Source organism: Trachurus japonicus, chromosome 5 (genome assembly GCF_045865225.1).
Source record: "Trachurus japonicus isolate A0001 chromosome 5, Traja_1.0".
NCBI classification, from domain to species: Eukaryota; Metazoa; Chordata; class Actinopteri; order Carangiformes; family Carangidae; genus Trachurus; species Trachurus japonicus.
The window spans coordinates 20,724,248-20,750,695 of NC_140911.1; the positions used below are offsets into that span (position 1 = coordinate 20,724,248).

The window sequence follows — 26,448 nt, forward strand, 5'->3', positions numbered from 1 at the left end:
ACAAGGCGACCGGAGACCAGTCGGTGGGGACACCGGAGGAGGAGGAGGAGGAGGAGGAGGAGGAGGAGGAGGGGGACAACATGGAGAACAAGGACAAGGTGCAGATGAGGAACCACCCGCGGAGGTAAGGAGGGCTGGAGGGACACCGACCGGTCGACGGTCTGACATCCCCCGATGAGTTGATCAGTGTGGGCTGAAGTTAGCTGCTGCTACCGCTGAGGGACAGAGACACTTAGGGACACAGACATTGAGACACTGAAGGCAGTGGGACAGGGGGATACAGAGAGACAGCGAGGGACACAGAAACATTGAGACACTGAGGGACTCAGAGGGACTCAAAGACAGGAACACATAGACAGAGAGACACTGAGGGACACAGGGACAGAAAGACACCGAGGGACTCAGAGGGACTCAAAGACAGGGACACATAGACATTGAGACACTGAGGGACACATAGACAGAGAGACACTGAGGGACACAGAGACAGAAAGACACCGAGGGACTCAAAGACAGGGACACATAGACAGAGAGACACTGAGGGACACATAGACAGTGAGACACTGAGGGACACATAGACAGAGAGACACTGAGGGACACAGAGACAGTGAGACACTGAAGGCAGAGAGGGATTCAGAGACAGGGGGACAGGGACAGAAAGACACCGAGGGACACAGAGGGACTCAAAGACAGGGACACATAGACATTGAGACACCGAGGGACACAGAGAGACAGCGAGGGGGACAAGGTCAGAGCCTTGGACTGGGTCCTGACCCTGTCCTGCAGCCTGCAGCTCAGGGACACCAGTGTGAAACCAGAGCAGCCAGAGACGGTGACAGTGACACCGTCCTCACCAGAGTCACCTGTTCATCATTATTAATCAGTTGGTCTGCAGGTGTGTGTGTTTATGATTAATAAATCTCCTCCGTGACTGATATAACACACTGATATAGCTAAACATGACATGGAAACATTACATTTCCAGAAGACCAGAATGAGAATTTACAACATTACAACATACAAATTGTATAAAACCATTCACTATATCACCATAGATGACAGTAGAGATATCACCATGAAAATGTTGTACAGTACACTCAGGACATGTTGATGGTTTTGGCAACATCATAAACCACTGTAGAAATCCATATTTAATGGGTAATAACAGACTGACAGTGTAAAGCAGATGTGTTATGTACTTTGAAATATCTAAAGGTTTAAAAAGATACCCTTAGTCCCAGAGCAATTATCTGACTAATTGATTAGTCAGCTGCAGAAAATGAACTGTTCATATTGTCAAGTAGGCCTAAACCTTTTAATTTTGGACATTTATTTAAGTTTATGTCCCAAAATCAGCTGGTCCCAGCCAGTTCATGTTAGAGAATAATTTCACTTCACCTGCATCACCACAAATTCCTCCCTAACAGTTCAGATGTGAGTTATCTGGATTATTTGTGGACTGTGGGACGTTAAAGCATCGTGCTGTGATTTTCTTACGTTGTTTCAATAATTAATCTAGAAAATGGTCAGTGAATTAATCAGTAATCAAGATAATCATTATAGTCACAGCTCTGTGTTACAGTAAAACAGCTCAAATTATAATAGGCTACCGGTATATCATATCAGGTTTTTGGACTTAATAAGCAGAAATGTGTTGTATAAAACCCAGCTCAGTGTCTGTGTTGATGTGTTGTGTCTAATCTCTGGTGTTTGTCACCATCAAAGCTCAGCTGATCCACTTTAATGCTGTAACTCTGTCTCTGCATGTTGGCTAAGCTGCTCTGCTAATCTGCTTTAAGTGAACCAGCTCAGAGCAGATGCAGGTGCAGTAGCTGCTGCGGGTCAGACCGTCAGAGGTGTGTGGGTTCGGGTTTTGTGAACAAATGCGTGGCAGTGCACAGTCAACTTTTAATTTAATCTGTTCAATTAAGTTTAATCTGGGGTCTTTGGTGCCGTCAGTGAAAAGCGTCTGGTTTCTGTCAGTGACGATGATTCAGAGCAGATCTCACAATTCACCACAAACCCCACCACCCCGCACCCGTCCCTCCCCCCGAAGCCCTGACATGACATCAACACCACTGACGATCTGTGGGAAGATCTGTAAAACTAAAACATACATGAGAACGGAGGAGGGTGGGGGACATTAATTTAGAAAGTGTTTGGTCAGAGTTGATTGTGTTTGACAGTAGGAACTGAGTTGTTCCCATTTCTGTCCATTTATCAGGAGGACAGTAAAACTCTCTTATCACGACGTCCACTCACTCGTCCAGTGTTTCCTCATCAGGCCGAAGTGAGACAGAGACGCAGAGTCTCATTACAGTCTTCGTCCCAGTCCGTCCTCATGCTTCATTCAAGGCTGTTTGACAGTTTGTTGGTCGTGAGGTTCAGGTCGAGCGGCCACAGTCCAACACAAACAAAAACAACATATACATATATGGCCTGTTTTATTCTGTAGTTGATAACAGCACTGTCGACGGCAAACATCTGTTTAAATACTATTCTGTTTCCATTTTTTTTAGGTATTAAATGATTCATTATTTACTTTATAAGTGAAAATAATTTTGAACACAAATATCTGTGCAGATTCATCAACCTCTGGTCACGCTCCTGATAAGGTTTAACAATGCATCAAAATACAGACACTAAACCACTGCACCTCAGTTGATGTATTTCATGTAAAGTCTCTAATGTCATTTAGAAACTAGGAAGGATTTTTTTACTTAGTTCTAGTTTAGTTCTTTATTTTATGGACAGTCAGTTATAGAGAAACAGCTGCAGCAGTAGAAGAAGAAGAACCGATCAGCTCGGACCACAACTGTCTCAACATTATTATTAAACAAAATATGTCCAGTAGAATTTCACATATTTTACAAACGGAGAAAGTTGGTGTTTATTAGGACAGAAAGAATAGAAATGTGTGCGTATGTATCTACGCAAACAAACCCACAAACCCAGGGTCAGTTCATTTAGTGTGTCAGTGTGCGTCAAACACAGGAATCAACCTTTGACCACAACTTAGTAAGATGTGTTGATCTGTTTTCTATTGTGCAAAACTTCATGAACTAAATTTGTTCCCTGTGAGGGTGAGGAACAAACCAGTGTGTAATATCACGTCTAAAACAAAGATATTAAACTGTGAACTCTATCGCATGTTGACTGACACTGTGATAAAATTCAAACCACTAAATTCAAACATTGAACGTGTGTTTACTCAAAAACCAGAACAACCAGGGACTTTGGAGATAAAACTGCGTGCAGCTCGTGCTCTCGTCCGGGAGCAGCAGTTGTGCAGCTCAGTGTCAGAAATAGACGCACTTGAGAAATAAGAGAAGGAGCTGAGGACAAACAAGGGACATTTTAAATTTAGCAAAGTAAATATTTGCTGTGTTCAGAAGTTTTAACCCCTGTGATTAAAACACATGTCTCTGTAGACGTTCGCCGAGGCCTCTTGAGATGCAGATTATGGGCTGCTACGGTAGATTGGCGTTCGAATGCACGGGTCATTGACTTGTGTGGTTTGTGGCTTGACGTCGCTGTGGCCGACGGCCGGGCAGCGGGGCAGATGGCGGCACAGGGTGGAGGACAAACGCTGGCTCAGAGGGTCTGAAGAAAGTCCCAGAGCTTTGTTATCACCAGACAAACCAGACCAGAGGCTGCAGGGTGAACGTTAGAGTCGCCCTCTTGTTGGAATTCAACCTTTTACTTCTTCAGAAGGATTCATTCATTTTCAATATTTAAACTAGAATAGAAAAAGCACTGAATATTCCTCATAATTGTTCATAAAGACTCCACAACTGACATGACATGACTCAATGTTTACATCATTATGTCATTTTGCAGAAGCTTTCGATGCAGAACATCATCAGCATCAGTGTTGTAGCATAAATATTACATGCATACATATTAGGAAGTGAGTAAAGCTGCAATCGCTGTGTGTGATGTGAGACCACGTTTTGTATTGTGTTTATTCTAAAACTTTGTATGTAAATGTGATGCATCTACCACAGAAAAGCAGCAGAGAAAAACTTCAGACAAATGAGGGAAGTTGTGTTCTGAAACAACTTCACAGAGACACATCTTTACAGCAGAGGTTTAGGATCCATTGTCCACTCTCACTTACACACTGTCACATCGTCATAGTATCAACATTAATACAGTTTATGTCAGTAGACAATTGTGTGTTCAGGAAACATAGATCATCTTATCGCCTCTTCCACACACTCCAACATTAGATCAGACGCTGTGTGAGAGCAGCAGGAATCAGAGGTGTGACGGCTGTCGTGCTGCAGTTTGTGTCTGTGATTGAACACCAGCTTAATTTGACATTTCCTCTCCTCGTCTTCCTGTAATCATCCTGCCAACGGCATCTGGGACACGACTGAGTCTATTTCTGCTTCACACTATTTTTGTCTCCTTATCAAACATCTGGCGGGTTTTCAGCAGCAGAGCAGAGGTGGGCGCCACGCCCAAACACCCAAACATTAAGATCTGTTGATGATGGTTTACTTATTTAAGCTTGAAACATTTTTAGTTTTTTTTGGTCATTTCTTTTCTGGAGAGAGGAGAAAAAGCAGCAAATTAACTTTTAACTTGTAGCCATTCATTTAAAACAACAACTAACTTCAGAGGAGAGGTGAAAATGAGCTGAGATGAGGTGTGTGGTGGGGAATCGATACAGTATTGTTTGTTATTTAGTTTCAATACATAGACAATTTGTCAAAAGTGTCAATTAAAAAAAAATAATTGTATTTTATTTATAAATATAACATACAAATTACAGTTTTTAGCACTAGAATATAAGAGTAGTTTTTCTGACTGTTTGGGCCTGTCTGTCACATTGTGCAAGAACATAAAATATTTAGTGAAATTAACAGACTGATAGCTCTATATTATTAGTTAAAATAGATCTTGACACAATTTTTCTTTAGCCACGTCTGCAGGTGCAGAAAGGTAATACATTGACATTTTTACGTGTCTGAACTGAGTCTCTGTGGTTTCATTTCTGTTGTGTGAAGATGACACCCTGAACTGTGAGACAGTAGACCAAACAGCTTTGACATCAATAATAAATAATCGTTCGCTGCAGCCCAGCTCTGACACACGCTGTCTCAGCATGATAACTGTTCAGCTTCCTGTCGTGTCCGTCCTCCTCCCTCACGTCTCCGTCTGTCCTGCAGGCAGCTGAAGAAGCTGAGTGAGGACAGCCTCACCAAGGAGCCGGAGGAAGTGTTTGACATCCTGGAGAAGCTGGGTGAAGGGTGAGTCAGTCTGAGACCACACCTCCGTCTGCGACTCGTACTCCATGACTCTCTCTCTATCTCTCTCTCTCTATCTCTATCTCTCCCTCTATCTTTCTATCTCTTTCCATCTCTGCCTCACGACTTCTTCCTGTTCGTCAGCGTGAGGCTCCTCCCCCTCCTCTTGTGCCCATCAACATAAACATTGCCTCTTCACATCCTGTGTCTCAACACACTTCCTGTTCTGAGCAGCTGTGACACGACTCTGACTCTGTGTGTGTGTGTGTGTGTGTGTGTGTGTGTGTGTGTGTGTGTGTGTGTGTGTGTGTGTGTGTGTGTGTGTGTGTGTGTGTGTGTGTGTGTGTGTGTGTGTGTGTGTGTGTGTGTGTGTGTGTGTGTGTGTGTGTGTGTGTGTGTGTGTGTGTGTGTGTGTGTGTGTGTGTGTGTGTGTGTGTGTGTGTGTGTGTGTGTGTGTGTGTGTGTGCAGGTCGTATGGCTGTGTGTTTAAAGCCAATTACAAAGAGACGGGGGAGATCGTGGCCATCAAGCAGGTTCCTGTGGAGTCGGATCTTCAGGAGATCATCAAGGAGATCTCCATCATGCAGCAGTGCAACAGGTACACAGTGTTGCCATGGAGACAAAGCTGTGGGATATGACATTAAAGGCTCTTTAGAATCGTTTAATCTGACAAACGGTTTCCGTCCATTATAGAGATGCTGTTATCATGGTTTTTTGGGGGGGTTTCCCACAAACCAACACCTCCACCCTACAGAGCAGGTCACTGCTGCCACAGAAAATTTCAGGGGAATTTTGTTGTTTATGCTAAATAAACCAGGTCATCTAACTGTTTGCTCAGTTTTCTTTCTCTGTACAGTTTCATAAAGGGCAGTTTGTGCTTCAGTTTCCCCTCAGAGCCACTTTGTTTACATGTTGATGTGACTGTTGACGTGTAGTGTCCCCGGTGTCTGTGATGTCTGTAGCTTCTGGTGTTGATCAGCTGGTACAGTTAAATTCATCCAACTCCTCTTGGTGATTTAAAGCTAAACCAACAACTTTAAATAACACAGTTACATTTATTAAACAGTGATCAGTGAAAAAGTTGATACTTATAATATAACTAATGGATGACATACATTGATGTGACAGAAACAACAGAAACACTGAATGTCAAACCTGTTGTAGTGACGGTGTGTGTTTCTGTGTGTGTGTTCAGTCCTCACGTGGTGCGATACTATGGCAGCTACTTCAAGAACAGCGACCTGTGGATCATCATGGAGTATTGCGGAGCCGGGTCAGTGTCTGACATCATCCGGCTACGCAACAAGACGGTAAACAACACACACACACAGAGTTTGCATGGAGCAAAGTGGTTTCTGTTTGAGCATAAAGAAGGACAGAGACTGAAGTGTGTATGTTTTTGTGTGTGTGTGTGTGTGTGTGTGTGTGTGTAGCTCACAGAGGAGGAGATCGCCTCCATCGTACAGTCGACTCTGAAGGGTCTGGAGTATCTTCACTTCATGAGGAAGATCCACAGAGACATCAAGGCCGGAAACATCCTGCTGAACTCTGAGGGTCAGGCCAAGCTCGCCGACTTCGGAGTCGCCGGGCAACTCACAGTAAGGGACAACTGTCAGCTGATCATCACTGTGTGTTTGGATGTGTGCGTGCCGTCCTCACAGCAGATATTTGGACTTAGAGTGGGAAAAGACTTGTTGTATTCCCAGAAGTGACATCATTTTATGTTGCCATTTCATATTTACACCTGTTACTTTCTGCGTTTAAAAAGGCTCATCTGTGTGATGTCACGAGACAAACAAGTGAAAGTTTAGTTTTCCCCTTTTCTTCTTATTTATCTGTCAACAAATACATTTTCTCCTACATATATTTATTTTTGATGATCCTGTAAGTGTGCCAGAGCTGTAACGCTTTCACACACTCTCTTATGCTCTTATAAAATACTTAAGCAGATTTGTCAGCTTGTAATTTAGGCCTTATGTTTATACAGTAGAATATGGATAAATAAGTCAAAGTGTGTCAGTCCATCAACCAGTTCATCTGGAGCTGTAAAACCTTTTCTATCCACTCGTTGTGTAAATCGTGTCCATCCACACACGTCTTAGGTAGAATATTCTCTCTCCTCCTCCTCTTCCTCAGGACACGATGGCGAAGAGGAACACGGTCATCGGCACGCCGTTCTGGATGGCTCCAGAGGTCATACAGGAGATCGGCTACAACTGTGTGGCTGACATCTGGTCTCTGGGAATAACCGCCATAGAGATGGCTGAGGGGAAGCCGCCATACGCCGACATCCACCCGATGAGGGTGAGGCAGTGTGTGTGTGACTGTGTGTTGTGTGACTGTGTGTTGTGTGTGTGTGTGTTCTTGAAAGTGTTTCTGTTTAAAGGCGACGAGAGAAATAACGTGTTGATTTCCTCCGTCAGGCCATCTTCATGATTCCTACCAACCCTCCTCCGACGTTTCGCAACCCGAACCTCTGGTCATCGGCATTTCAAGACTTTGTCAGTCAGTGTTTGGTGAAGAACCCAGAGAACAGGGCGACGGCCACGCAGTTGTTACAGGTAAATGTGTGAACTCTACTCATCAGAACATCTGTCAGTTACAATCATTAGTTTGGTTTCAGGTGTTTTTATGAGAGCTGTCAAAGTAAGGGTGATGATAACGCTGCAGTCTCTTACCTGCCACTTCTCAGAGGGAGCAACCATGTTATTATTTGAGCCATTTTTTATGCCAAGGTTAGTTAAGGCTTTGAGGGTATCTTGACAATATTTGTCAATGTTTTTGTTAATGTATAATTAACTTATATTTGTATAAAACAATCATATTTGACTGTTGTTAAACATTTGACTCACTTTTCTTGTCTCATCAGTCAATTAATCAATCTCTGATATTCATTGTCCCTTCCCCTTCCAGCATCCATTTATCAAGTCGGCCAAGCCCATCTCTGTCCTCAGAGCCCTGATCACTGACGCCATGGAGATCAAACTGAAGAGACAGGAGGAGGCGGAGCAAAGAGAGCAGGACGCCGACGATGACGACAACTCGGTACAGACATGAACCGGCCTCCTTCCTTCCCATAACATGAACAAATAAAATCACACATTCTGTTGTTAATGATCACGCTGGACTCTCTGTCTGTGTTTCAGGACGACGACGAGGTCGACCACGGGACGATGGTGCGAGCGGGGACCGGAGACTCGGGGACCATCCGGGCTGCTGGTTCTTTGGCGAGTTCATTCGGCGGCACAACGCGGACTATGATCGAACACGAGGACATGGGGACCATGCAGTCGCAGCTCGGCACCATGGTGATCAACTCTGATGACGAAGACGAGGAACTGGACGGTACAATGAAAAGTAGGTCACTGTAAACAGTCTAACACACACACACACAGTCTGAGCTGGACCGAGCTGTAGGGGACGACCTGTACTTTTGAACACACTACTGATCAGAGTGTAGCAGGTGGTGCAGGTCTGGATTCGCACTTGAACTCACCAGTTCTGTACTGAAGATGATAACGGTGATGAATCCTCCACATGTTCACAGGTGTTTTACACACACACAGTTTATCACCTGTGACACAGTGGGAGGAGGAATCGGCTCAGACTGAGCTCAGAGTGTCAGAGGAACTAAATGATGAGGAACATGCTGTTGTACACAGTTACTCAACACAGGTCAAACCAGGTGATTGACACTGACATTAAAACTTTGGCTTTGTGTTTTCTCCAAAGATAAAAATTCCATCAATCATCAAAATCATCAGTTCACAACCATCAAAAAGCTACTATTTCTTTTATCCACTAGAGGGCACAGTGTGACTATCACATACACTGAGGTTAGTGTGTTTGCACATGCGTGTGTGTGTTTCAGTACTTTGTCTTCCTGCTGATGGGCACAGGGCAGGAAATAAACAACATTTCCTAATAGCTTTCTGTTTCCCTTCTGTTATGGTTTTAATAGTAAATGATGTCTGTTTACTTGTTTGTTGGACTGTAAAGAATATGTAAATAAATAGTCATCGACTCTGGAGCTCAGCTGGTTTTCTGTAGTGGTAGCTTTGGTTGTATTTGGCTGGTGAATAGTGAGTGAGTTTCCCCTCACTCTCACAGAGTATGATGCCTTTTGAGTCGTGGGCCTGTAAATCTATAGTTACTGCAGTTACTATCAGAAAGTCTCTTAACATCTGATGAAGTGGTTGGTACCAGTACAATTTTTACTCCATCACAGTTTGTCACGGTAAATACAAAGTCTTGGAGGTCAGCGCAGTTCGAACTTCACTTCAACCTGTTTCAGGGTCTGAGGGCTCATCACAACAGACTCCTGTCAGGATCCCACTTGATACAGTGAATACACATGAGCACATTAACTAGAATGAGGTGTGTGAGGTTTTTGGAGAGATGTGATGGTGCAGCTTCAGCCAGTCTGGGTCTTTTTTTCACCGCAGTGTGGGAGTTGTAGCGTTGGATGTGTTGGAAGCTTTTGGACTGAAGTCTCGGTAACAGTTGGACTGTGTTCATCAGTGCTGGTCGTCTGTGGGTGTGTTTTTATACGCAGAGAATTAACCCCAATGAGACACTATAGCACATGGTGTGTGTGTGTGTCTAACTACCACCAAAAAACCCTTTGCTGATGAAAACAAAGCCCCTGCGGATGATCAGATACGTCATCATGTCTCAGCTCCCTCAGCCCACACCTCATCAGACGCATGTGGTCGCCACAGGAGCAGCAGCAGCTCTGAGGCCATGTCCTGCCCTGCTGCAGAGGAACAGCAGACAACTGAGCTGATGCACGATGCAGATGTAAACAGAGACACATGTGTGTGTAACGCAATGCTGCCGGCATCATCAGTGACAGACGAGGGGGACGTCTACATCCAGACACTATGGCACATTTGAGACATTAAGTCGACGTGAAGCTGCTGCAGATTAAGCAACAGTAGCTCAGTGATGATACATGATCCAAATATCAATGATACGGCAAACAGATCATGTTTACGACGATCACTGAAGTAGTAAACATGAAACTGTAACATGAAACTGACAAATCAAAACCACTCATTTATTAAATACATTATCATATTTGTTTATGAATGTATACATTTATTTAGATGCATGTGTTAGATGCACATTCACATGATGATAAGTAATACCTATACCGTGACTCACTCTGTAGCTTCATGAATGCAGTGTGTCCTGACTGAGGTCAAAAAGGAAGAATTGATTTAAATTGAGTAAATGGTAATGTTTCATTGACATTAATTGATGCAATTAAGTATAAAAAAAGAAACTGTGTACACACAAACAGAGGATCATCAGCACGAACACAGTGACAATTTATAAATCTCTGAAGTACATACTCATAAATACACACGCACATGCACGCTCTCTGTCTCCTGTCTGATGTCCTACTATTGAGTTAGCATGGATCTCCACTGCTGGCAGTTTAAACTGCATTAACACAGGAACATTTAGAGTTTATAATTACATTAGTACCCCAACATCCTTCACTTGTGTGTATCTATCTGCTGTGGCCCTTTATGCCTTAATGTCTGTGTGGTTTTATACAAAGTTGTGTGCGAGTCCCAGACAAATGACAGTGGTCTGATGGTGGAGGCCCTGAGGATGAGGATCAGGTCTTAGATCAGAGATCCATCCTCTCGTAATGGCACTGAATAATAAAAAGCCTTTTAATTCACACTAATTAGCCACTAACCCTCACTCACTGTAATCCATGTTGGAAACCTCTCTGTCGCGCTCATCGCTCATTGTCGTCTGCTCCCGGTCTCTATCTCACTCTTTGTCAGGATTTATTAAAGCAGTAGTCTGTTAATGTCACCAGCAGGATATTAACTTCAGATTCCACATGTAAAACACATCTCCTACGCCTACACACATCTCTGGTCAACCTTAAGTGTGTAGGTGTATTTTTCACAAAACATCAAAGCTCAAACAAATGGCCCATTCATTTCTCTTTTCAGTCATTAATTGTGTTATATTTTCTTCAATTTAATTTTGTTATCACAAGAAAAACGAGAGTCACATCCTCCTGGTCGTAACCCCTTTGCCACTTTGAATAGTTCCAGGCGCATACCTGTTTATCCAGAGTCAAAGAAAATGTTAAACATGTGTGTGAAACATAACATAATATAACATAATAAAAAGCGCATTGTGAATCAACACTGACCTCATCTAATCAGTCCATCTTAATGTCCAAATGAATGTTTATACCCAATTTTAAAGTACTTACTTGAGGTGATATTGTTTTCATCAGGCCAGAGCCACATTTTGTGTCTTTTGACTTTCTTTAGCTACTAAATTCTATTTAATTGATCTTTGAGTCCTGGAATTTAAAGAGTCACTGAGATATGTAATTCAAGAGGCTATGACGCCCTTTTGTGAGGCCAGGAAGCCCTTGACCTTTGACCTTTGACTCTCGAATGAAATCAGTTCATTTTTGAATCCAAGTAAATCTTTGTACCAGATTTGAAGATGGACAATCTGAAACCAATATGGTGTCTAACTGTTAGCAACAAAGAGATAACTGGTTTGGGATGAAGAGATAACATTTAACTACAGATATCTCTGACATCAAACTGAGTTTATTTCCAGAAATACTTTGATTAATTTTAGACTTGGTCAAAGTTGTGTTGTGAGAGCAATATTTTACCAATAATACAGTCCAGTATTTATAGCACAGAAGAATTAAAGATGAAGATATGTGTGAATCTGTCGCCGGTCTGTTCCTCTGCTCTCAGATCTCGTACAGTCATCCCCCTGACAGCAGCTGCTTCATCTTTATGACTGAAAACAACCGTTTTTATCTAAATGCTGTTTTAATATCAGCTCAGACATTTACTGCAGCTGAGCTCATGAGATAATTATAGTTTTATTTCAAAGCTTTTTTTCTTCCCCCAGCAATAAAACACAGGCAAGGCACAGACACTAAACAGCAGCAGAGGACAGGAGATATGATATTTAAGTCAGTTTTCCTCTATCTCATCATCAACAATTATCAACAGTCAGATTGTATGTATGTTGTTTGAAATGCAAATAAACCATGATGTCAGTTTGAACAATGAGATAGTTGACATGCTTCCTCAACTATCTCTGACATTATTCTGCCTTTTAATTTCAGTTTTCTTATACAGCAACATCCAACAAACACTATAGTGAAATGTACAGGCACACTGTAGCTCTGTGGTTTCCTGTTTGTAAGAGCTCTGTTAAATGATCTAATGTCTCTATACCTGCTCAGCTCTCCCAGCTCTGCACCTCATTAAAGTTTGATGCTGTAAGCTGCAGCAGCAGAGGGCAGCGCTCACTACAGCTACAGCCGCTCTGCTGTGGCCGTAACCAATAACTGTGGAAAACCCTCAGGTTCCTTCCTAAGCTGTGGTTTTCAATCTGGTCCAGAGGCTGCAGCAACAGTCTCTGTTAACACACTCAAATCCCACTGAGGCCTGAAGCACAGTCATGTTCATAGTTCAAATTATGTCTGGGCAATATAGCCTAAAAAATAAAATACCAACTCAATACTAATTTACATTTTTATTACGTTTTTCTTCTCCTCCTGAAAATACAGTCAAAGAAATTACTCAAAACAAGTTGTGCTTTTTATTTTATCAATAAAATTGAGCAAAGACTAACCTCATGCCCCTTCTGCGGAAGTAAAGTATATTTCCCTTTTGTCTTTTAAAGTGAATTATTAAGTTTTAGGGTGGGAGAGTTGTTGCCTTCCCTTTATATACGATCAACATATCCTCAGCAATATGCAGTGCAACTGCAGCAGTAATTGCTTTCTGCTGTGACCCTTTCCTATCATACACAGTGCAATGAAAAGTGATTGCACTATGGTTGGCTGCTGTTTAGGGAGTGTCTTTGTGCTGTAGTGGGTGTGAACTACGGGAGCTCAAAGAAGGCAGATGAGGAAGTATATGAGAAAATCTAGAATTAAAACAGAAATATGAATCAATCACTGCTCTCCAGTTGTTTTGAGCTGCAGATGTTTTGATAGAGACTCTGACCACCACTGGTCCGACAGCAGTCAGCAGACGGACTTGCTAAGATTACGAGACGGGAGTTGTTTTCCAGGCAAATACGTAGCCGCAACTACTTTCCAGACACGGCTGCTCAGCGGAGCGATTTCAAAAGTGCAAGTAGTTCAGAGTATTTTCTTCATAGCGTGGTGAATGTGCAGGTCACAACTCCACAAGAGTGTTTTGGAGGTGTTGGATTGTGCATTTGATGAGTTTGATGAGGGACAGGGGACCTGTACCGTTCACCTCCATTGTGTTCACTGAGCAGCTCGTGTCTCTGCCCCACGGATCTCAAAACAGCATGCACCGATAATTAAAGGTAATGAACCTACCCCTACGACTATAGGGATTATGGCAATAGGCAAATTTGCCATAATGTTTAACTAACCCTTTAACCTTAAAAAACAACACCAGTGAAAAAGCAACATTTCTACTTTTTAATTCACAGAAAACACAAACATGTGGACATCTTGCTGAGCTGTGACGGCTGAGAGGTGATTTATGATCTGACCGGTCGGTGTTAGAGAAGATGGAACAAAGTAATGGGCTCGTTAGCGGATGACAAACACTGATGGCACAAACCTCTGCATGACTCTTTGTCTTTGAGGCTCATCAGCTGATCCGAGTCAGCGTCTGTGCAGGGAGGCAACTCAGGGTCATAATTAATCAGCTGGCTGAAATAAAATCATTTCGGTTCATGTTCCAGTAAAAAGATCTGAACACTCCCTCCTCTTGTCGAGCCTCACCATCTGTTGTCAGAGTGTGGAAAAATGACAAAGGCTGAAATGTCATGAGAATCTATTCATTAGGAAAATAAAACATATGGGTGCAGCAGCAACTGAGCATATTCAATTCCTCCTCTCCTCTCCTCTCCTCTCCTCTCCTCTCCTCTCCTCTCCTCTCCTCTCCTCTCCTCTCCTCTCCTCTCCTCTCCTCTCCTCTCACTCTCCTCTTTTTTATTTTAAATATATTTTTTATTATTTAAATACAAGTAAATATGTTTTCTCTCCTCTGTTAGAAAGAGTTCAGATTCAGACCACAATGCAGATGTCATGGGTCAGGATGTGTTTAAATATCTGCCCAAAATGTAATTTATTTAACATGTGCACAGTGGATGTTATAAAACATTTAAACAAGGCTCCATTAACGTTGAGCCTGCGCCATGTACGGTCAGATATACCATGAGTTCCCTGCGTTTGTCAAAGAACTCAACTGTATGTTTTTGGCTTAAGTTTAAAGTGAGAGTCTCAGATGGAGCCCAACATCAACTTCACTCACACTTTGGAAGAATCCCGGTCAAAATCTGCAGATTTTCATTGAGAAGTGTTTAAAAACAACCAGATCTCTGTTTTATATATCGTTGAGTTGTGTTGTTACATTATCACAAATGTTCACGTCTCAAACCAGAGAAATCTGTGAATTTTAACCCACTCTGGCTGCATGAAGCGTTCACACTTCCAAGTGTCACATTGTCTTCAGAGCGTCATTCCTCCTTGAACATTTGAGCTCAAGATGCAGCATTTTTTTCTCCTTTTTTCTTCTCAACCGTTGGTCTGTGTGAGTCACTGACCTCAATAGATACATTTACATTAAAAGTTGGGAAAGTATTGGAGGAAGTTTTATTGATTTTCTGCTGCAGTCCTGTTTCTGTCTCTGTGTTTATGATTAGTTATCTTCTCCCACCTTTATAAGTGACATCTGGACTCATGTTACTCTATTTCACATAGATTGGCTCCAGCGGGTGCTGTCACAGCCAATCAGAGTGTCTGACTTATACTTTTCACACCTTGGTGGGTTTTTAGTCTCTAACGACATGATCCAAGACATCCTTTGTTCACGGCAGGGCGTCAGCGAGGCACAGAATTATAAAGTGAAGTTTTACAAAACTTTATGAAGCTTATTTTACTGGTGTTAATCCTGTATTCCATTTGTTTTGTGGAGAGAAGTGCTCTCCTGTGATGATTCAACTGCTGCTGAAAAACCTCCTGAACGTCTGGTTCATCAGTTAAAGAGAAACTATCAAAACAAAGGTCAGCATCAGTCTCCGCTCCTTCATCCTGAAACACTGACAGCAGTGCTTATGATAAATAATGTTGGAGACAACAACTCCCATGATACCACACTGTGTCATGACGTGACCTGACAGCGTCTTTGTGCGTTGCTGTGTGGGTTTCCTCACCTTTGACCTTTCCTCTTGTAGATGTGTGTCACCGATACAGTTGTGATGCGAGCCGCCACAGTAATGAGTTCACCTACATAACATATCAGTTCATCCAGAAGAATAAAACCAACACCAGACACAGGAAACACCGCTCACCCTGCCTCTACATCGGGTCGGCATAGCAACCAACAAAGCACAGCAGGTCACAGTTTAATGGGAGGATGAAGCACAGTGGGAAAGAGTCTTTCACCAGTCAGATAATTTATTCGGTTACCAGATAACAAACTGGAATCAAAGACACATTAAAGGAGGGGTTTTTAAAGCTCTGGGCTTTTCTCATCTTGTGTTGATAAACCTCCATATTGGGGAAACGGCTGCTGGTTTCTGACTCCTCCAGAGTCGAGGCACCTGGCAGCAGAGAGAAGTAAATAATCTACAGGACCAGTGATGAGATGCTGGAGAACGCCAAAGTGAGCTAATGTGAGCCAACTGTCACTGTTATCAAGCTAAGAACACGCAGCGTAAATAAAAGCTAGGTGGCTATCGGTTCGATCAGTCTGATGACGGATGGTTTGTTTCCTTGCTGAACGTTTAATGTCGGAGTTGGACCAGCAGGACACAGACGAAACACGTCCAGAGCACCAGAACCAATGATTATTTTCTCAGTTAGTTGTTTCATCTTAACAACATCAAAAATCTACGAAGAGTTCCTGGTTTCAGTTCTGAACCCAATATATCGATTTTACTACAGTGACACTGTTAAGATCTGAGGCGGAGCTGTGGCTCATTATCCTGAGGATTTATTTAACAAGTCATATGGAGATACACTGATGTGCTGTTGCTGTTGAATGCACCTTGAGGAAAAGTCATGAAATCTGACCTAAATCTGAGATTTGGTTGCGACCCTTACCACCAGCTGACGGGGGTTTAGTGTCATTGTAGATTACTAAACCAGGTGTGTGTGTGTATCAATCACTGTGAACAGTAATGACCAGTTCAGGCCGTTTGACCTCTCTGATGTAAACGCTACTCAACCTCTGAGTCACAGTGCCAGTGATGTCTCGTCCGTTTATTACGACCTGATAATTGGTCACAGATGTATCGTAAGTGCTCACATAAACCAGTTTCCTGTGGTGTGACATCAGAGTTTCCTCCGCTCAATGTGGTCGCAGACTTTACTGTCAAATCGCAGCGAGGCTGAGAGCAGCTGATGTCACTTTACACCTGTCTGAAACCTTCAACGTAACACTGATGGTCATCTAACGGTGCGTGCGTGTGTGCATGTGCAGTCTGATGTGTTTGGGCAGTGGCAGTGGAGGCTGCAGCCCGGTTCACCACAGCAGCACTTTATTAAAGCCACGAATCAAACAGCTGAACTCACTGATTTGCTCCACTCAGGCAAATAGCTCCACTATTTGTGATGAAGCCCGTTGTTTATCTCACACTCTGTACATATCATTTTAATGATGTTATGAATGTTTAATGTTTTAATGTCTTCATTGGGAAAACATTAAACTACTATAAAAGTATAATCAAATCAACTCAAGATGTAAAATCCTGTGGGGGTTGCTGTCACTGATCATCTGCATACAGAAAGGAAAAACTTCAAAACTGTCTTGGTGTCTCCGCCCTGTGATGGACAGGTGACCCCACCCTGTATGGACAACAAGTGAAGCAGCCAATGGACGGATGGATCAAAACAAACTTCTGTGAATCTGCTGCTGTAAAGTAAATGTTGTGTTTTACAGGGAGAGACGAGACGATGCAGCCGGCGAAGCCGTCTTTCCTCGAGTACTTTGAGCTGAAAGAGAAGGAGGCGAACAGTCACAATGAGGGAGGAGGGAGAGGAGAGAACAACGCAGACAACCGCAAACTTCCTGGAGAGGGAGACCTGGAGGTGGTGAGTTAAAGCTCTGCTTGTGTGCCTGTGTATGCGAGCGTGCGTGCGTGCGTTGAACCCTTTTTCTGTCTTCAGTGTGATAAATATCAGCTGATAAAATGTCTGTGGTTCATGTTCAGTGTTTTTAGGTTTTATTATATCTCAGATTTGATCTCAGTTTCTAATTAAAGTTGCAGAATCATGATAAATAGCACTCTGTGGATATCTGACACTGTTGCTTCCTAGTTTGATGCGGTGAGGACCAGACCTGGTCTGACACGTGGTTCTGGTCTGGTGCTGGTTCTTGGTTTATTCAGGTCCACAGTGTCATCAGGGTCCAGACCTGTGACGACCTCTAATCATGAAAAATTTGAATTCGGATATTAAACCACATCATTAAAGGTTTTAGTTTTTCACTGTAACTTTCCCTGTTGCTGTAAATTGTTGTAATAAATTCTGATCCCGGTCGATGCTCTGAGCGTGTATGATGCAGCAGTCGGCTGATGCAGATTGAAGTGTGTTAGGAAGCAGAGGTCGTTTGTCTCGCTCAGGGACTTTAAACAGGACAAATGGCTGCTGCTGGAATTAAATATTAAATATATGACCTTTTAAATACGTGGTCGACCACACTGCTGCTGCTCCGCTCCACACACCCAGAGGACACCAGGCCTCATCGCTCCACAGCCGAGCAGGAAACAACCAGCAATCTGTGTGTGGGACAATTATCGATGATAATTAACACAAACTCAATTAGACGGTAACAGCAGTGACTCGGGGTGAAGTAAAGAAGCTGAGAAACGTTGAAATCTGTGACAACACATCAGCATTAAGTGAACGTTTAAGTTTTAAAAGAGCACAGGTGTGTGTGTGTGTCTGTGTGTGTGCAGGCATGTGTGTAGTGTAACCACTGAGACTCTGATGTGTGTCAGTGAGTGTTTGAAGATGCTACTCTAACAGACAGTGACAGGTAACCGCGGGATGACCCCGATTTTCACTCTCGTTCTCCTGGATCGTTAATACTTTACACACACACACCAACCAGCCGTCACTTTCAGTGGGTACTGTACGTATCTCGACGCGCTGACACCTCCGCACTCACACAGGATCATCCTCAGTGAGCTGATCGTCTCACAGCAGATTTAACTCATTTCTCATGGTTTGTGAGTCTGACAAGAGACGTTTCCCTCCTCGCCGTCCGTCCACATCGCTTGGATTAGTTCAGATAAGCTTCACTGTTATTACTTCAAACCTCAGCTCCTCAGGTTCAACCAAGAAAGAAATGTAATACAGTAAAATACAGGAGGCATGTTTGAGCTTCGTCTGTGACCGCCTCATTAGACTTAATGGACGAGGTGACTGACGTGTCTCATCCAGGTTGTAAAGTGACTGATAAAACGATGAAGAGGATGAAGGTTTGGTTCAGAGACACCCAGCGTCTCTACACTGGTTTAGTCAAACACGACGGACCGTCTTCACTGAGCCGTTCAGCTCTGAGACTCCACTCACATGGAGGATTTAATTCTTCATTAGACTCTGATGTGAGGATGAAGAGCTTGTTTCTTCGGCTCGTCGGCACACGCGTATTAACAGGCGGGTTAATTTTAGATCTGTCTGCTGTTTCTGTGTTTGGCTTTCAGATGTTTTTTTTTCTTTTTTACAAACTCATACGTGATGTGTTGTCTCGTCCAAAACTCTGATCAACATATTCTTCTACTTCGATGGTCCTCACATCCTCTCAGTGATGAACAAGAGACAGCGGGTTTTAAAAAAAACACCCAGAATGTAAATCTGTAGGTTCATGAAACATCCTGTAGATGATGCTAGAAAATTATCTTTCATATATTTGCACCTTCACATTCAGTGTAGAGGTGAACCGCTACCTGCTCCGGTTTGTGTGTGTGTGTGTAATGTGTATAGTGTTTTATTATATAGTGTGTACATAGGCTTGTGTTCACCCTGTGGTGTGTAGTTGTGTCTTCAGTCGACTGGTCGACCTCCATTATTCATGAGCAGCAGAAAGAACAACCAATCTCCCTCTATTACTACAACCCCCCCCCCCTCTCTGTGTTTCCTCTTCTGTCTATTTTTATTCTTCCTTTATTGGTTTTTTTCCACCCTCTCTTACAACCTCTCCTCTAAAGGAGTCATCTCTAACATGAGGTTAAATCTCAGCCTGTCATCACTGTGTGTGTGTGTGTGTGTGTGTAGTTTTTTAAAACAGTTTAAAATCGTAATGAGGCAGTTTTTTAGGTTTGTTTTGCAGCAATGATTTGTTATTTGGGGTCCTTTTCTTTCATTGTCAGAATTATTAATCATTTGATCGACTCTACAGAAACACCTGACTACGTTATCAGCCGATCTTTGTCTGCTAATTGTTCTCCCTAGAACCAGCGAGCTCTGCTTTCAGAGATGCAAATTAAAATTAAAAATTCAGACCCCTGCAGGAGCAGAGTGTTTAGAGCTGAGGGAAACTGTTCTTACATATTAATTATAGATTTTGAGGAAACAACATTTTTGTTTATTTCTTGCGGATCTGTGGAGGGAACGATGATCTAAAAATCTTCTGCCTTGACTCGGTCCATTGACTCTGGTCGTCGTGTTGGTTTTCTGTGTCTTTTCGTGTGTGAGAAACAGTGTGTGAGTCTCGGAGCAGAGTGTGTGTCAGCTGTTCACTCACACTGTGATAAATGTTTCATAACTTTACAGTAGTGTTTTTCTTCAGCGGACAGATGTTGACGGAGCCTGTTGTGTCACAGTGTAAAGGGTAATGTTTAGTAAATATGTTTATTGACCACACAGATGCTGTAAACAAAAAACAGCAAACAACATGTGTGAACGGCAGGTTGAGGAGTTAAGATTCACAGCTGTTACTGTGGAACTAACTGATGATCATTTTCAGTATTGATTGGTGTGATGATTTTCTTGTTTAATTATTTCCTTATTATGTGTCAGAAAATTGTTTAATGAATGCGTTGAACAAAACTGAGTTAAAATGTTTAGTGAAATAAAATGAAAACCTGAAGTCAGTGTGAGCAGAGAGCCTGACAGTTTAACAATGTCAGTGTGTGAAAGGTGAGATGACATCAGATAGTCTCCAGATTTTGTCCATGAACTAATTTAACTAAATTAAATGCTTCAGCTGAAAACTCCCCTCTACTTAATCCTCTTCAACTGAGTCGACTGGTTGATCAGCAGAAAATGAATTAATTTATCTCAAATTTGCTTCTTTGTCTGATCTGATTGTGAAATGAACACAATTCTCTCATTTTAACTAACAGATTAAGTGATAAATAAATAGTAGATGCCTGGAAAACCTACAGAAACAGGCAAATGTTGACGTAAATGAAAGTTATGACAAATGGCGACAAAGATGTTTGTAAGATATGTATAAGACAGACACCGACAAACACAGTGTTGTTTAGCATTTTAATTTAGAGCCAGAAAGTCTGAGTCCTGCTGTCGGCCATTATCAGTTTACATGTAAACCATATTGTGGTTAAAAGAATGTGCTTTCAAAACATTCACAAATGACACTTCTCCATTGACATGTTAGTATGAACAGCCGTAGACCAGGGGTCCGTTTGTCAGAAGTTTACGACTGATGTAAAATGCTGTGCAATGTCTTATTATGATGTTATTGTTTACTGAACATAACCTTACTCTGACTGGGGCTACATGGCAACGTCATACATAGATTATGGTCTTCTTCAGGTTGATATCAGAGTATTGATTGAAACGTAGTGGATGTGAGAGGAGGACGTGAGGACATGTCGATGTTTCCTCTGGAAGTTCTGCTTCATCCTGACGTGAGGAGGAAGTTCAGCGAGTGAACTGTGGTCGAGGTGAACGACGTTGGTTCAGGTTTTAGTCCAATAACGTTCTCATGTTTAGAGGTGATGGGATGTTTTGGTTCTGAGTATCCGTTTGACCTCGACCCTGGTTTAGTCCAGTTGAAGCCCACCCCCCTCTCTCTATCTCTGTCCTCATGGTTATCTGTAGTGGACGAGGACGCCGTGTTATTTCAGCTCCATTGATTTTGGGTAATAAATAGCCTGAGAGCAAAGTGCTGCTGGTAAAAGCCGAGAGGAGGGAACCCCCCGGGGGCTGAGGCTGAAGCCGGCACCAGGTCCCTATCAGAGGTCCAGAGAGGAGGGGGCAGGGGGGGTCGATCACTGCAGCCTGTGAAAGCCTCTAAAATAGATCCACTCCAGATCAGACACCTCGGTCATCAGCTGATATTTTAAGACTAAAGATTTTCCTCAGTATCCATTAATGGACTTCTGGTGATTGATCTCCGAGCTTCATGAAACCTTCCACCTGCTCAGGAGGAGACGCCGTCAGTGCAGAGTAGACGGCTCACGAGCTCACAGACCGGCCTCTTATTCAGCGACAGACCAGCTCAGAGGTTTCCTGTGGACTCAGTGAAGCTCCACGCTGCAGATGTTGAGTCAAAGTGAAGCCATCTTTGCATCGTGTGGAAACAGTTAAACAATCTCACTATAAAAGTCTTTTACTGCTGAAATCCTGCGAGACTAACTCACTCTGCTTATAGCACGTTCTGCTAATTTTACAGCACTTTTATATAAATGTATATTATATTTTATGAAGGCCATACATGATGCACTGATTTTCTTTAAATAATGTTATGTGTTTGTCTGCTGTTTGTATGATGAATCTGATCTGGTAATAAATGGTTTCATGGACAGAATTACAGTATGATTCATGTTCAGATCAGCCACAGACAGGTCGGAGGTCGGAGGTGAACCGGTGTGATGTCGAGCGCTGACTCGTCTCTCTGTGTCTGTTCAGATCAGCTCGTGGTCGGTGGAGGAGCTCCGGCTCCGCCTGGCCTCTCTGGACCCTCAGATGGAGCAGGAGATCGAGGAGATCCGTCAGCGCTACCAGGCCAAGAGGCAGCCCATCATGGACGCCATCGAGGCCAAGAAACGCCGCCAGCAGAACTTCTGAGGAGAGGAGGACCGGCTCAGCTCCTCACGACGGCGACCGCAGGTTTGATGCCCTGGTCGCTGTGGAAGCAGCAGGACGTGACGACCGTCAAAAACCTCCTCTGAGTCTCTGATGTCAGGAGAACCAGAAACGTTTGATTTCAGCTCCACTGTCCCTCTGTTCAGACCGTTGGAGGAGATCTCAGACAAGAGTTTTATGTTTGTGGTTTCATCCTCTTCATCATCAGCATCGTCATCTCCATCCTCTTCATCATCATCTTCATCAGCTGATCTGGATTTCTCTCCCAGTTTCTTTTTTGAGCTTCATCACTGTCGTCTTCAGTGATGACCATATTTACTTTATTATAGAAGAGCGTCGTCTCGCCTGCTGACTGCCTGTTACTGTCCATCCGTCCGGTACGTCTCAGTCCGTCCTCTGTCTTTGTGAGGACACACTGTCTGGACCTCTCAGTGTTTCTCTGGGATGTCGTCACCTCTTTCACTTAGGAGCAGGAGAACTATTTTCTTCCTTTTCGTTCTTTTTCTCTACAGATCAATCCTTTGAAAAACAATCTGTGAATGATCAAAGTGAACAAGCATATAGAAGTATTGATTAGTGATCAGCTTCCTCATCTAAAGTTTCTGATGAAGACTCACGTTCTTTAGTCTGGTTACGTATCTGACTTTCTGTTCTCATGGTGCAGCTGTTTGGTTTTTCTAAATTTCGTGTAAAGAAAGTGAGATGTTGATATTTTTCCCTCTCTGCACCGTCAGTAAACTCGTCAGTAAACAAAACAACAGACGTCAGAGTGAGACGGTCTTTTAATTTGAAAACAAAACCAGTTACCGGTACACCCTGATGATCCTGAAATGTGTTGGGTTTTTTTTTGTTAGTTTGATTGTTGGATCGGCTGGTTTCCAACATGTCGATCAGAAGATAAATTTGATGAAACCAACCAAAATAATAATGATGATGATAATAATAATAATAATGAGACACAACCATATCTATTTATTCTAGTAAGGCCTCCATGTAGCTTTATAATCACTTGGTAAACATTTAATGAATGGTTTATAACACTGTGATTTAAGTTTACACAGTGGCTACAGTTAAATGTGGAGTGGCAATTGGTCACAGATAAATATATAAACATTTAGCAATACATACACTGTGCTATAAACCATTGATTACATGATTATATGCTGGAATTAGAGTAAAAATTCTTCATCTCTTCATGAGTCGCTCTGCTGGACGTTCAAACTGTATCTGAACGTCCGAGGTCAAAGTTTTAATTTAGTGACTGTTGAGGAAGTGAATTCATCAAATATTTGGACGAGACACGAGTTTCATCTTCCACCAGCATCTCATCAGGTCTGATTTTCTCCTGAGCGAGCAGAACAGAAAAAAAAAAACAGATTCCTGTAACAGAGACATTGAAGCTTTTATTTCTGAGACGCAGCCTCAACTCAGGTCTCATTCAGCCTCCAACATTCCTCCACTAACACCAAGGGCGACTTCTATTTTTATACACAGGTATAGTGTTTACACAGTCAGAGAGGACACACACACACACACACACACACACAAGCGAGTACATACACACACCCTCAGAGCTTCTCAGGTCACAACCTCCTCAGGGCTGTAAAGTAACGACAGATATTTTGGAGACGGTCACAGAGTTGCGTCTGTAAATATGAGCTGTTTGTATATAGGGATTAATATGATGAGTTCACGGGTTCGATCAGAGTCGGAGACGCCACTCCGTCAGTGTCGACGTTTTTGGAGAGAAAAAGTGCTGATGTCGAGGCTCCGCCATGTTCCTCTGGAGGACGACGACTTCCGAGCACAAAGCACAAGGGATTTTTATTTCTGCCTTCTCCTGTCAACTGTGTCTGCAGCTGCTGTTTTGATTGGTCGTTGATCTAAATATAGAAACTATTTGGAAAAAAGGGAAAAAAAACTGAAAATAACGGAGCTCGTTTGTTGCTGAATTTGAGTCTTAATCACTGGAGATCAGACGTGAAGCTGAACCTCACAGTACTGAGTCAGTGAAGCCGTCGACTCTCAACTGTAAACATGTTGTTGTTGTTGTTGTTGTCGCTGTTGTGTACAAACTGGTGAGGTCAAAACTACGGTGGCCTTCAAAGCTCAACTGAGGAGAATCCAAACAAATTCAGAAAACATCTTTCTCAATCAGTTCTCGGTGTGTTTTCTTCAGCTGTGATGATTTGACCTCTCTGGGCCACCGTACCAAACAGACCTGCTGCTGGTTTGTTCTCTTCATTTTCCAGCTGCAGCATGAAAGCAAAGGTGCGGACGCTCAGAGGAGTCGTCGTCGATCACCTACTTACTGTTTCCTGTTTTCTCTCATAGCAGCAGAGACATTAAAAAGCTAAAAAAAAAACGATAATTTCTTCTTCATCATCAGGAAACTGCTCTGCTGTTAAACTTCCTGTCTCCAGGTCGTTTCAGCAGAACAAACCGGCTCCCGAGCTTCAGCTCTGTTTAATGAGGGAGTCAGTTACAATGTGTAGATCCTACTGAGACACGAGCAGTGTTTGATTCCTCAGTACTGGGTGGTGTTACCACTGCTGCAGCTGCTCACGCGTTTAATTTATTCATTTTCATATCTGGTCCACAGCAGCTCAGATTATCAACGTTTATTTTAGATTTTCTTCTTCTTGTGAAACCTTCAGGTTTTTTTTTTTTTTTTAATTTGGTTCCTGTTTTATGAGTTTGTCTTAAAAGTGTGAAATGTTTAAGTTCAGATTGTCGTCATTGGCTTTGTGTCAAACTGTGACACCTGAACAGATATCGAGTAAAGATCCAGATGCACAGTGAACACCTGGTTCATACATCACTGATGAGAAGCCACGCCCACTGACGTGAAGAGGCGCTGCCTCGTTTCTCTGCCTCTGTTTTGTCTGGCTGTGAACCGTCTGGTCTGAGCTCGGCTTCGTGTTGCACTCAAGCTGTGTGAAGTTTTTTCTGCCTTAAAGTCTCAGCGCCTGTTTGACATCACTGATGTTTGATTTGTTTCGTTTCTGTTTGCTTCTCTAATAAAAAAAACAAATAATAAAGGAAACAAGAGTTACTTGTGTGTTTTTACATTGACCTTGTTTGATTAATAGAAATGAGTGATTCATCATCTCAAAATCAAATTATCAAAAAATCAAATAATTAATGTGTGAGCATTTTTTAAAGACTCAGTATGAACCAGAGTCTGTGGCCCTAGACAAAGCCGGTGTTTGATCTTAATCACTTAAGTAATTATGAGGATCAAATATAAAGAGCTGATCTCAGACTAAATTAAAGTTTCACACTGACCTGAACACAGAGTGATTATTAATCTGAGACTTCTTCATTTAAATGATCTAATTAGAATTAATTCAGTAATGTTTTTTTTTATATATATACAATAGTCTTCTCTTGATCTATTGTTCAAAACATTTTCATCATCCAATCAAAACTGTCAGATACAGAAAATCAATTAGATAATAAGCATTGAAAATGTAGGAAACAGTCAAAACTACTAAAGTATAAGACAGAATAATATGGAAAATACACAAAAATAAAATAGATAAATATAAGAAGAACTAAATCCAACAAATTAATACATAAGATTGATGATAGGTATTTAAATAATTAGAGAGAATAAGAGTAAAGTCAACAATGGACACACATTGTTACCATGGTAACAAAGGTCTAGGTCTGAGTTAGTCTGGAGGTGTCTGCAACACCCTCGCCTGCTGAACTCCTGCTGCGCAGACACACACACACACACGCACACACACACACACACACACACACACACACAGGTTGTCTGAGTCTGTCTGTGTTTTTTGACATAACCTTTGGACTTCTGTTCTTTGTCTTCTTGGATTTCTGGATAGTTTTGTTTCCTTGTTTTTTTCCTGAGTGATGTCTCCTTACCGTCCCTCGGGCTCCTGCGTCCTGTCGTCTTCTGAGAACCTTCCTCATCATCATCATCATCATCATCATCATCCTCCTCATCGGATGATCTGACTGGAGGACAGAACGACATGTTGAGACATCCTGAAAACTCCTGTCCCCTCACATCTGTCACAAACACTGATGCTTCCTCCTACTTTATTTTCCTTCTCCTCTTCTTCGTCCTCTTCGACCTCCTCGTTCAGACCTCTTTTGCCAAAA

The 26,448-nt window shown here is 42.5% G+C and overlaps 1 protein-coding gene across 1 annotated transcript; it reads left to right on the plus strand.

Moving 5' to 3' along the window:
• The first annotated feature begins 53 nt into the window (after positions 1-53).
• On the plus strand, positions 54-25,373 carry LOC146987512 (serine/threonine-protein kinase 4-like). The gene is made up of 11 exons (XM_085776711.1): positions 54-124; positions 5,175-5,255; positions 5,722-5,850; positions 6,448-6,562; positions 6,686-6,850; positions 7,389-7,556; positions 7,676-7,813; positions 8,166-8,297; positions 8,399-8,609; positions 17,198-17,349; positions 22,138-25,373. The coding sequence occupies exons 1-11, from the start codon at positions 81-83 to the stop codon at positions 22,294-22,296; spliced, it is 1,494 nt and encodes a 497-aa protein (XP_085632837.1). The 5' UTR covers positions 54-80; the 3' UTR covers positions 22,297-25,373.
• The last annotated feature ends 1,075 nt before the right edge of the window (positions 25,374-26,448 follow it).

Excerpts from the sequence above, each read along its gene's own strand:
- LOC146987512 (XM_085776711.1), top strand. The coding sequence starts at position 81 with ATGGAGAACAAGGACAAGGTGCAGATGAGGAACCACCCGCGGAG. Across the intron at positions 5,256-5,721 it reads CTGGAGAAGCTGGGTGAAGG|GTCGTATGGCTGTGTGTTTA; the intron begins GTGAGTCAGTCT and ends GTGTGTGTGCAG. Across the intron at positions 6,851-7,388 it reads GAGTCGCCGGGCAACTCACA|GACACGATGGCGAAGAGGAA; the intron begins GTAAGGGACAAC and ends CCTCTTCCTCAG.